General features: G+C 34.4%; 1 protein-coding gene across 1 annotated transcript; it reads left to right on the top strand.

The window, feature by feature from the left end:
* Positions 1-2,598: 2,598 nt before the first annotated feature.
* LOC117318447 (retinal dehydrogenase 1-like) lies at positions 2,599-11,926 on the top strand. Its single transcript, XM_033873431.1, has 14 exons — positions 2,599-2,759; positions 5,291-5,395; positions 6,180-6,320; positions 6,639-6,768; positions 7,266-7,327; positions 7,696-7,824; positions 8,111-8,224; positions 8,339-8,441; positions 9,013-9,197; positions 9,453-9,617; positions 9,919-10,076; positions 10,520-10,594; positions 10,753-10,792; positions 11,161-11,926. The coding sequence occupies exons 1-14, from the start codon at positions 2,718-2,720 to the stop codon at positions 11,188-11,190; spliced, it is 1,479 nt and encodes a 492-aa protein (XP_033729322.1). The 5' UTR covers positions 2,599-2,717; the 3' UTR covers positions 11,191-11,926.
* The last annotated feature ends 1,709 nt before the right edge of the window (positions 11,927-13,635 follow it).

Raw genomic sequence — 13,635 nt, 5'->3', positions numbered from 1 at the left:
ATTTTTCCCAATTTGTTTTGATATGTTTTTAATGCATGTATATAATCTATTTTCAATATATCTATTTTAGCGTTTTTGCATATAGTTGCAGTAATTATTCACTTTATTTTTTATCAATATAACATGATATTCCACAGTAAATTCTACGTATATCGGTACAAAATAACGTTAAAAGGATACGATAAAACACTTCATACTAGGATTTGAGAGTAGACATTTTAAGATAAATTTATGAGTATGTGATGTTTGCTAGCTAACGACGTGTTGGTAGTTGTATTAAAATGATTATTGATATTCTTAGAATACCATAGTTTCGATATGTTTTTACCAAATATAAACGGGGTCCTTTAATAGACCGTCTGGTGTAGTAGGATAGCAAACACGGGCAGGGACCCGTCCTGAAGTATTGAGGAAGAAAGCTGAAATTGTTGTCGTCCTTAATCAATTCAGTGCAAATAAAGAAAAGTCTCTATCTCAAGAGCTACCGACATACGTGTACAATCTCTGAGTGGTATATAACCCAGACAAGCAGCTTTTAACATCCTGTTAGTCTTCTCAATCGCTCATTTAAAGTTCTCAGAATGTAAGATTTATATCGATTGAAGTTTTACTTTCTGAGAAACGACATTATTTGGTTATTTAGGTTTAACTTGTGTGGGTTCTCAGCGTTGGTCTTTCAATCAGGAAATAGATATCCATAAACAGTTTCGATTTCCCTGAAGTTACGGTGAATTTATTTATTTTTTTCTATTGTTTTGCAACAGTGTCACCTGATCAGCTCCCAATTTGTCATGATAACCCACCTGAAATGCCACATGATTCACACTTACCTTTGTATTAGCTATGCACTTATATAATGTGTAAATCTGAGCAACACAAACTTGTGGTTTTTATCCTGGCCACCTGCTGGTTTAATGTGTCTTACACTCGTATTACAGGATATGAAACGATTATAAAGGATGTATGGATATTTCAGGGATGATCATCTCTAAGCTGATCTTTTATCCCATCGCATAAGCCATCTCTTAAGTCATCTCCTAAGATCATCTATTCTATCTCCTTATCGATTTCCTAAGGCATTTCCTATGATATTTCCTAAGCAAATCCTCTAAGCATTCTCCTATGCAACCACCTAAGCAATCTCTTAAGTTCCTATAGTTACAGCATGTCATCCTCTAAGACATGATATTCTTCTGGATAACCATCCTTAATAGTCAGTATCACTTTACATATTTATGTAACCATATCCCACACCAGTCTCTACTCTACAATAACCGAAATCCAACCTTAAAATCGATTAACCGAGTGTAATGTATGCACAAAAGCACTGATTTGCATGGGAATAGTACAAGGAGAATAAGACCAGGTGCTCCGAAAGAATAAGCGTCGTCGGCTTCATCGACGAATTCCGCCATTTAAATCTAATCAAATCTAGGTCAAATATGGGTTATAAGTCACAATCACAAATGAAAGTTAGGGTGGTGACAACGGAACCTATAGACATTTAAGCAAGCTTTAACACGGTCATCAATCTGGTGGCAAACATCTATACACATATTTATATATATTGATCTCCTTGTAGCAATCATCTATATACATACAATTGTGTAGCCGCTCCTGAACAGTCTCTACAAGTCTAATATCCTGGTAGCAGTCATCTATACACTTATTTGTGTGACCACCCTTGAACAGTCTCTACAAGGCTGATCTCCTGGTGGCAGACATCTATACATAATTCCTGAACAGTTAATACAAGTCTGATCTTGTGGTCATCATCTATATGTATATATGTGTGTTACCATCCTTTAACAGTCTATAAAAGTCTGATCTCCTTGAGGAAATCATTTATACATATATTTATGCTTTTACTTCGAGAAAGCAGCGTTTATGTGTCCATTACTGTGTGCGGATATGTTGTTATGTCGATTTCGTATTATATACTCACACTTCTGACCAATCATAAATCCCGAAATCCTACTTCATGTTGTCACTTTCCACATATCAAACAAACTCAGTTTAAAAAATTAATCAGGTAATGAAGTTTGAACTCATAAAAAGTTATGACACGAATGTCTCATTATTGTATCCATCGTTTCGTGTTGTTTCGACACGTGTGAATTATTGCTATTGGACATCATCCATCGTGCGTCGTCCGTAAACTTTGTTCAGATTTTATGTAACTTATTTTTGATGAAGCAATCCCGTAATAAAATATTGATGTAAAAGACACACTCGCCATATAAAGATATAAACATGTATCACAATTTGTAATATACATCATAAAACGTATATAATAAATTATATATGCTATCGACTGTTCGTGGCTTTTGTCTAATACACTGTTATCAATATAACAATACAGGGTGAAATCAGGTCACTGTTATGACAATAACGAACGAAACACAAACACCATTTTACGGCATTATACTCAAGCAGTCGAGCGAATTTAACTACCGCTGCTATATACTTAAATATCTATCAAATCGTGTCATATTACATATAAAAAACCCAGTATAGTTTTTATGCTCCACATTTAGGTGATCAACTATGGTATACATCAATGTAGATAAGCTGTCGGGGTGTTGTCCAGTCACGTGATATCTTCTTTATTTAAGAGGGTTTTTTTTTTGCCTTTTACCTTACACTTCAGGTTAATACAGGATCAGTGATCCAACCTCCTGGTTTTCGTCGTAGACCTACATGACCAACTGACAGCAATGGTTACGCCAATCAGAAACCCCGACATCAAATTTAAACAGGTATGTATGTCACGATGATATAGATTGATATTTTTCCCTTTTTGCATTCTGATTTTTTAACTTAAATATTGATATTGCTGATAAAATAATGATTGTCATCAATATACATCAGAATAGTTACAAATGTAAATGTTCTATGTTGTTGTGGCATACCTATTTCTGTTTTAATAAAATAAACATTCTATTCATAATTGGTTATACCAAATTGGTATTGTTCTCATTTATTAGGTCGATGTTTTATTCTGCATCACATGTCGATAATAAGACGTCACGTTTGGTGTCACTTCACTACAACGATTTGCATATCGGTTCATGAAGATTTCGGTCAAACGTTTAATTTTACATATTCGTGATTTTCAAATTAATTTAACATACATTAACATTTCTAATACGTAAATACAACATTACAACAGTCGTCAGTTTGTGTAGTCAAGTCAATATGAATGCCATATGGGTAAGTATGGCTATTTGACGTCATTGTATTTAGCTGTTGTTCATATCAAATTAATATTCAACTGCTAACACAATCTAATAATCGTTAAATGATTAAATGATTGTTACATAATTTATCAAGAATTTATATTTGTTATCATAACATTATATTATTAATATTTTTGTGTTTTTTGAATAGCATTGGTGTTTGACTTCATCTTAGACTAGAAACAATACATGCAATAAAAACTTATTTCAGTAAATAAGTTGTACTTTTAGGATTAACATTAACAGCTAGGCCACTGAGTTGACAATTACGTGAGTTATGTTTCAGTGATTGAACAGGAAAGTGAATTTCAAATGAAGTTATTTCCGTCTGAATATTAAGTCATCTATTTAACTGAAAAAATATGTTTTATCATACCAGTTGATGAGTAATCAGTGATGTACATGTATGACGAGTTCTGCCTGGCGTAATCCATACAGGCTGTCATTTGAATTGCTATTCAGAAAATGTAAAACAATCTTATGTCGGTCGGTAAAAGCCAGTTTTAAACGAAGTCTACAATTCTCCACAGGTTGATAGGTAACCTGTTGCTAGGCGACCCATATAGCAGATGATTAAGCAGTATACAATTACTTCGCGTTGTCACGATGTTTATGTGGCCTGGTTTTGGTGATCGGGTTCAGGGCCAAAATAATCTAAATCGTCCACCTTTACAATGTTTACGTTAATATGATTTATTTTCACTGTGCGAGGTTAATGTATGTATCTAAGATTTTATCTGGTAAGATATGGGGAGCGTTTATCTTTTGGTGTCCTCTTGTTTCATGAGTTTGTCTTTTGTTTTAATGTCTGCTAAATCTACATCAACAATTTTCGGTTTCTACATCAGTTATGTATCTATTGTTAAATCATATCTACTGCTGTAGATACTTTATGTTGCATTTTGATAACCACATACCTTAATGATAAGTTTTCGTCAAAATAGCATCAGAGTCACTCTAAATTATGGAGTAGATATTCCGGATAGTACATAAAAGCATTTATTACATGTTTACCAGTGAGATATTGAAAGTTATTAATTCTATAAAAGCGATTTTTTTTCACTTGTGAAAAAATGTCATTCACTAGCGAAAAATGTCACTTTTTCTTATTTGACCAATCAAAACACTGCTTATAAACGACATCGAGGAAAATCAAGATTGGCATATAGCTCTCCGTCATGTTGTATGACGTCATAATGCAAGAAAGAATGCATAACGTCACGATTTGGCGTACATTTGTGAGCTGTTGACAGGGGCCGCAATGAATTCCGGGAGAGATTGAACTGCCTCGGTATATTTTGCTATAAAATGTAAAAAAAAACAACAACAAAAAACAAGAGAATATCTAAAAGTATCTTCATTAATACCAGATATACTTCACTCGTGACAAATATCAAAATGTTAGCCACAGTCGACACTGTTCGATATCCTCTATATCTAATAACAATGATACTATATATATTTAACGACATCAAAACACTGCTCAGTTCCATTAACACACTATAGGCAGCTCTTCTTAATACAATATTACATTAGAAAGTCCTGATAACATTATACTTGATAGTCCTAATTACGACAGTAATACGCTGAACAGTCATGATTAAGGCATTGATACGCTGAGTCCTAATTACGACAATATACGACAACAATACGATGATCGTTCTTATTTCTGCAATACTACACTGATCACTAAGCAATCCAAATTAAGACAATGAAAGGCGCGATGAGCAAACTTTTTTAACTACAATGATATACTGGAAAGTCATATTACGACAATAATGTGATACCAGTCCTTATTACGAGAATACGCTGAACAGTCCTTATTACGACAATAATACACCGGAAAGTCATTTATTACGACAATTGATGTTTATTAGTCTTTATTACGATACTATTACACTATTGTACAGCAGATGCAATTATGCAGTGTTATTTGTAATTGATCTGATACATATAATTATACTCATGCTAATAATTTCGACAATAAACAAATGGGACGTATTAGATAAAAGATATATGATGTAACTAATCTTTCTTTTCCGATAATTTAGTTGTTTATCAACAATGAGTGGGTAAACGCTATCAGCGGAAAGACATTCCCCGTCCTCAATCCGGCCACAGAAGGGAAGATCGCTGACATACAGGAAGGTGACAAGGTCAGAGACAGTAAAACATAATACAGGGGTCTTGACACAAAGTTACCCTTATGAACGACTGTTTATCTCCTAGTGTTTATTCGATGTTTTTGTCTCCTTAAAATCAAATTATTCGCGTAGATGTATGTCTATTTATAACAATACAATACGTTTTTGCTGCTGATCGAGTACCCTAATATTAATGTAAATGACGTTTTGGTAACGCCTTTCATCTTAGCGACTGGTTATTTCCGTGATCATACGTGGAAATTTATGGGAGTTACCTGCCAGACCACATGGGTTCTCTTCAGGTTGTCCGGTTTCTCGTTAAAGTTATAGCCTCCTAACGCAGCCCCATCCGGGCCATCAAGAGTTATTGATATAGGTTAAGAATATAGCTCGTTTCCCCAATTGTACAATGAATAAAACTAATAGTGGTTTATGTGAAATTGAATATTACTAGTAACCCTTAAACCTTAATATATATGTTTTAAAATAATGCCAATAAGGGCGATACATGAGTACAATACGTTTAAATATGAGACGTTTTCTATTAACTGGATACTTGATATGTGTAATTCTTTATTGATGGTGATTGTTTGGTGAATACGATTGCTTGCTATAATCACTTTAGGTCAGCGTCAGTGAAGAGTCCTAAAAGGACGAAATAGCTGTATGATTCATTATGGTTCTACTGTATCTACCTTTCGGTTTGTTTTATGGTATACTAATACCTAAGTATACTAATATCGAGTGCGTTTTTTTATACAATCCTTTGTTGCATTTGCTTTTTTCGTCAAAACAGGCCGATGTTGACAAGGCGGTGGATGCAGCGAAAAAGGCATTTGAACCAGGATCTGCTTGGCGTATTACGAATGCCAGTGATCGCGGTTGCCTGATGAACAAGCTGGCTGATCTTATAGAACGGGACAGACTGTACTTGGCAGTGAGTTGGCTAGATGGAGTATCAAAATATCAAAATTCGTCATTGGGTCTTCGAAAGCTAGACATTCTTATCTTTTCCTGAAGTGCAGCGATGCGTCAGCGAATATATTTCCATATCTCCATAGTGAATTTAATGTGTTAGTTATTTTTCGTCGAGTACTTGATTAATGCCCGATGCAAAATGATTTTTATTTGTTTTTCAAAACATTTTTCATATGAATTTGGAAATGCAGCATTATGCATTTTGCATTGTTAATCACGACAGAAACTGCATAATTCGAAACAAAATAATTATGATAATTATTGTCCTCCTTCGCAGAGCCTTGAAAGCCTGGATAATGGTAAACCTTTTAATGACTCCTACAACATTGACTTGGTCCTGGTGATAAAATGTATCAGGTACTACGCTGGCTGGACTGACAAGATCTGTGGCAAGACCATTCCCATGGGTAAAGTATCACGTGTGATTAACAGGACTATTCCCATGGGTAAAGTATCAAGTGTGATAATTTTTACATGACCATTCACTATTGGTATTGTACCAATTGTGATAATTCCTTCACGTAGGTAATAAATCAAGTGTGATCATTTCTTAACAGGACCCTTCCCATGGGTAATGCATCAAGTGTGATAATTCCTTCCCATGGGTAAAGTATCAAGTATGATAGTTTTAACAGGACCATTCCCTAGGAGTATTGTACCAATTATGATAATTCCTTAACAGGACCATGCCCATGGACAATGTATCAAGGGTGTTCATTTTTTACAGGACCATTCCGATGGGAAATGTATCAAGTGTGATCATTCCTTTACAGGTCCATTCCTATGGGTAAAGTATCAAGTGTGATGAGTTCTTAAAAGGACCATTCCGATGGGTAAATTATAAAGAATAATAATTCCATAACAAAACCATGTACATGTAGTTATATATAATGTTCCTTTGTAGACGGCGAATTTTTCTGCTACACCAGGCATGAACCTGTTGGAATATGTGGTCAAATTATCCCCGTAAGTTTTTATTCTGATAGGATATTAAACCTTCGCCCTTATTTTTCAAACATTTTACTGCAAGATAGAAATGAAACATCAATGTCAATTAAGTTATAAAGATCTAGTTACCTATATAATAATATATATATGATACCTACAGCAGAAGTTGTTATCTCCTACTTTCGAGATTACAAAAAAAGAAAAAGAAAATCAAAATTATTGATATCATCACCCAGCTCTTAAATTAATTGAGTTTGTGGGAGAATAACATTCAGTCACGTCATAAAACTATCAACTGTTACATGTTACCGATATCAATGTAGTCATGACAATACTACTAAACTGTTAATTATTATCAATCTAAATGCAGCCATGTTTATCTCCAGTGGAATTTCCCTCTCCTCATGATGGCCTGGAAGCTTGGTCCTGCTCTAGCCTGTGGTAACGTGATTGTCCTCAAACCGGCCGAGCAAACCCCACTCACCGCTCTCTATATAGCCTCACTCATAAAAGAGGTAAGATATGAACCATTTATGTGCTATTTTGAGACTTTGATTTGTTGTCAATAATTGAAGATTCAGGAAATTCAGAAATGGTTGTTACTTTAATGTCCGGATGATTTAAAATATTTTACTGTTTTATATCAAATGTGACACAAAAGTATGTTTTAGGTAATGGACGTGGTGTTTTGCTATCCGTTTATTCGGATTTGAAGATCTCAATTTGTTTGAGTAATCAGTCGTTGACGCATAATAAAATATATTTGTTTACTCTGTGTATTTTGTAAACTATTATATCAAGGCTGGATTTCCCCCCGGTGTAGTGAACGTGATTCCAGGCTATGGACCAACAGCAGGCGCTGCTATTTCTGAACACAACGATATCGACAAGGTTGCTTTTACTGGATCTACCGAGGTAGGTGTTTTGTTGGTAAAGGTTATTTAACTCTTCATCATTAACAAATCTGGTATTGAGAAGATAAGTTTTTTTCTGCGATGTACATAATTGGGGTTTGTTTTGACATCTTAGGTGGGACAGATTGTGATGCAGGCCGCTGCACGTACCAATCTCAAGAGGGTTACTCTGGAACTTGGAGGGAAAAGTCCCAATGTTGTATTTGCTGACGCCGATTGTGAGTAAATAAAATATGAGGGGATAACAATTATCATTCTCTACCTCAAGGACGTGACAGAGAAAATCTCCAACTCTCAGGGTAATATCATACATTTAATGACTTATTTTATATTAATGCAAGGATGTGTTAACCTATGGCCGAAGGAAGAGCCTTGGATTAAACAACCAGGAATATCATCCCTTGGCATTAGAATTAATAAAGGTTTCACCGTATACGTACACAGATAAAAAAAAAAGTCGTTCCTACTATTACAGATATAGTTAAGGAACCTAACTTTTAGAACATGTTTAGTGAGTTTGTATCTAACAAATCTGACAAAAATATAGCGCTTGATTTGGGTTCATTTGGGATACCGTTAACGTGGTTATTTTCGCAGGGGGGGGGGGGGGGGGGGGGGGGGGGAGTTTCGCAATTTCGATATGTAGCTATACGCGTAGGGGAAATTTTCGCGATCAAAAGGACGTTTATAGTACATTCTCGAGGCTGGTAAGGCCCGGAAATCTACAAGGTCTTTGGTTTCTTGTTTCTATTTTACTGTAATACAATAAATATTGTTTCTGTTTTTTAGTGGACATAGCAGTGAATGCATGCCACAATGGACTCTTTTTTAACATGGGTCAGTGTTGTTGTGCCGCATCCAGGACCTACGTTCAGGAGGAGGTATACGATACCTTCACCAAGAAACTAGTAGAGAAAGCCTCATCGCGAGTGGTTGGGGATCCGTTCGAGTCTAATACCATGTCTGGACCACAGGTAGAATTAGTATATTTAGTATTTGGTGATATTTTATCATTATTTTACAAACAGGTGTATCCTGAATATAAATAAATGTTTGACTGTTAATTTATATAACTTTTATCGGCTATCGATTTATTTAAAACTATACCCATTTCTTGACTCTGTATGCTTACTTGTGAAGTATAGTAAGTTTGAATAAAGTTAGTGAAAAGATATAAACAGAAATATATAATCCATATGATTAAAGCGATGTAAATGAATTAATCCTAGGTTGACAAGGAACAATTCGACAAGATTCTGAACCTCATAGAAAGCGGAGTACAGCAGGGAGCCAAACTAGAGTGTGGTGGCAAGCGTCAAGGATCCGAGGGCTACTTCATCCAGCCAACAGTGTTCACAGGTGTCACGGAAGATATGCGCATCGGCAAGGAGGAGGTACATTCACCAGTCAAAGTCCGACAAACACTGATTACAAATTGAATGACAATTTTCAAATAAGATGTGAATGTTTTAAATTTCATTGTTCTGAATCATTCATCAAAGTTGTTTACTTTAAAACAATACCGTAGTCCAAAATAGCATTAGACATCCATCATACTTATGACTACAAGTTACGATGACAGGTTTTCGTTAGACACCGTAAGAACCCTTTGTACGATAAATAATGACCTCACATACATTTGATCTACATGTATAAAGACGTCTTTGTACTTATCATATGTCCTGATTCTTGCAGATTTTTGGACCCGTTATGCAAGTCATCAAATTTAAAAGCATGGATGAGGTTATAAAGCGGGCAAACACAACACATTACGGATTGGCCGCCGCTATTTGCACTAAGGATATTGACAAGGTCATGACCTACAGCAGTCAGGTCAAGGCTGGAACTGTCTGGTACGTAATCACCAGAAGGTATAAATTGTGTAAACCTATGATTTCCTTGTGCCAATTAAGGGCAAGTCGTGCAACCTTTACTGAAGACGTGACGGTGTAACAAATCTGTGTGTGTCATCGACAGCAGAACTTCAAATGGAATGATAATAAACACTGGTTCTCTCTATCTACATTATCTGTCACTTGAGCTTCTATTTTTAAGTAAATGGTGTAAATATGTAACAAGAAACTATTTTACATTTAGAGTACCTGATTTGCTTTTCATTATGTCGGAAAACTGTTTTGCTTCTAATACACGAATCACTGTCAGAAAGATGTACGTTAATTATCGGTTTCTGGTATCTCTCTTCCAAAGTGTTGATGTTTTTTCTTTGTATCCCGTCGTATCGATACTTTTGTATGGTCTACTTGTCATACCTATTTTTTTCCTTTGTTTTATACAGGGTGAATTCCTTCAATGTGTTTGGTGCCCAGTGTCCATTCGGAGGATTCAAGATGTCTGGTATCGGACGAGAACTGTAAGTAAATAACTACATGTGTAATTCGTTTTTTTGCCATTCTAATAATGATTATAACGCGCGCGATTCGAAACATCATTTTATAGATGAGTAATTGTGCATCAAAATCGACGTTTGGAGGATCATTGAAACATTACCAACTTTTTATTTCTTTTCAGTGGTGAATATGGGTTGCATGACTACTCGGAGGTCAAAACGGTGAGACAATTCACAATAATTTATTCCCTTCTGGTAAACAAATAGAGTCCTTTCTATAAAGCAAGATTAGCATTTCTCACATCATGAAAATATTACAGGATTGTTTAAACGACACATTATCAATATATATAAAGTGCATGATACAACCGTTTTGTCCTGCAAACACTGGTCGGACGTTGATCCTAGTCTCAAAAGTGTGAAAGGGAGTTTAAAATGGGAAATTCAATTACAGGAAATTCAAAATAATATTTCCACACAACTTACAGAAATAAAGCATGACTCTGATTTTATAGCAATACTATCTTATTTTTAAAAAATACTAGAAATACAAACAATTATTAATTATTCTTCTACATTATTTTTTGAAGGTCATCATTAAAACTCCAACCAAATTGTAAAATGTTTCGTGAGGAATATCGCCAGTGGAGTAGGAGTTACCCATCCTGGAACATATGTGCGCAGCATATCTTGAGTTATCGATCCAGTGTTTTTACAATACATGTAACAGTTATGTTTCGTCATTGATATCGATACTCTGCACACTTTTTATTTTATAATAAAAAAAAACATTTATATTTCATTTAATTAATTAAAGGAACAATTCACTATAATCATATCCCAGTATGTGTTAATCTTGACATAACCAGGAGCTATATGGTGGTTGCAATGGTGTATATTTGCGTAAGTTAAGGACGACAGAAGCAGACAAATGCCCGACAATGCACCATTTAATTTACATGGGTTAAGGGCGTATCCTGCCAAATTATATGCACCGATATTACGAAAGAATGTTCTAGTCCGAGAGTTGGTTGAAAGCAATACTTCATTAAAAATAGATTAGGCTTAATGGTTAACTTTTCTAATGGTAAAATCAAACATCAGTCATTTGTATTATGTCCTTAAATGTAGTCCGGGCGGGTTTTTGTCGTTTTATCGACAATTTAATATCGGCTATAAAAGAAAAGTTGAAATAACAGCTTCATCGCCATTTCCCCACTTTGTATAAATATTGGGAGCAAGATGTTGTTGGAAGGACTAAAGTCTATTTCAGAAGATTTAAACTGTATTTACCTGAGCGATCTTTGGCTTGTGACTTATACTAATATGAAGGTACAATAAAATGTGTTACGTTTTGTTGTTGTTGTTATTGATTATTATTCATTTTAGTTTGACAAATAAACATTTTTCACACACTTTTACATTCTCAATTAAACAATTTAGTTGTTTTCATTAACATCCTGCAAGATTTTCTTTAGCCTTATTATGGTTTTACAATGCAGGAAATAGAAACTACACAAATCAGAATAAGCATGAATAAGTAAATAAGTAAAAACGTAACTAAGTACAATAAATAAGTAAGTAAATAGATAAATACATAAATAAAACAAAATAAATAAATAAAAGCTAAAGCCTAAATTACAATAGACAGCAAAGTGTGAATTATAATGATATATTTAATATTATATTATGTCCTGCCCGATGTCAACATTTATATAACGCTGGAAGTTTAATAGCAATAAGGACTTATAAAGGATTCCAGTTACTCCATTGTCTTTGAATACTTTCTTTTTGGCCCTCTATGTATTTCTGAACATTGAAATTATCGTTAATGATTTTACCAAATTATTTAAATTCAAAAAGCTGATAAGGCTTTCTATATATAGTGTTTAATGATGATTATTATTTCATGATTAATATTACCAAATTGTTTTGAGACTCTCCTAAAAATAATGAGTCTTTATTTTAAGCGAAAGGTACTAGGAGTATACCTAACAATTTATGGAATCTGTGTAGGAGCACTTGTTCTTCCCGTTAGGGCGATATTCTATTTGTATTCAATTGTCATCATGCTTATATGTACAATCATAAAGTGTTTTTATTTACTGCAGTTTTTGACCGTTTAAATTTGCCGCTTAACATATCACTGACGTCATCAATTTCAAATACCGGAACAACCTAATGTTGTTATTAATAATAAGCACATGATATTATGATTATGTCATTTTCAGAGGAATATCAGCTTTTTAATTCTATATGAAAGTCATCTCGACAACAGTTGAAAACGATCCAAAGGATATTTCCTTCGAAACAGATTCCAGTCTAACTGGTCACATCAGTGTCGCTAACTTAGCAGACCATGTTCAACTTCACAGGGGCTCTATTTTGGAATAAGTTAGGCCTTTGCCATCAGTGAATAATCACAACACTAAAATCCAGTAAGCATGTACATCCGGTAACCATGTCGATACTCTCGATTTTCCCATTTTGTTTTATGCTGGACGTTAAATGTTTTCGTGTCTTGCATTTCTCAAAATTTGGAAACGAGCCCATGTGAGAGTGAAGACGTTGACAATCTGACAATTTGTATAGATCAAGAAAACCGCTGATAAAGATATTTTGTGTTGACTTTTTTCTATCAAATTCTACTGTCACAACCTGTGAAGTTTTTTTTTTTTTAGTTTTTTTTTTTTTTTTGTGGTTTAACTGGTTTTTGTAAATAAATGCTAGCATTCGAAAGCTCTCTAAGTAACTGGCAGCTATTGTTTTAACTTACAACACCTGGATCTGTATTCCTACACTGACCGAATCACTGAAAATTGTAGTATACAGACTCATAGCTATAATTCGGGTTACTAACGGCATATAGGCAAATGCCACATAATGTGAATATATGCACGTAGACATTATACTCGATTATATAGTGTTGTAAAGAACCGCGATTATTAATAGCATGTGATATACCATGAAACCAACACCAGAAAGGCTGATAAAGGTTTCAAAATGAACAGAAAAAGTGTTTGTTAATTTGACATTGCAGATTACAAGTTATTAAAATATAAAAC

The sequence above is a fragment of the Pecten maximus genome, unplaced genomic scaffold (assembly GCF_902652985.1).
Source record: "Pecten maximus unplaced genomic scaffold, xPecMax1.1, whole genome shotgun sequence".
NCBI classification, from domain to species: domain Eukaryota; kingdom Metazoa; phylum Mollusca; class Bivalvia; order Pectinida; family Pectinidae; genus Pecten; species Pecten maximus.
Note: the sequence above shows the minus strand (reverse complement) of the source record. Positions and strands in the feature narration are given on the sequence as shown.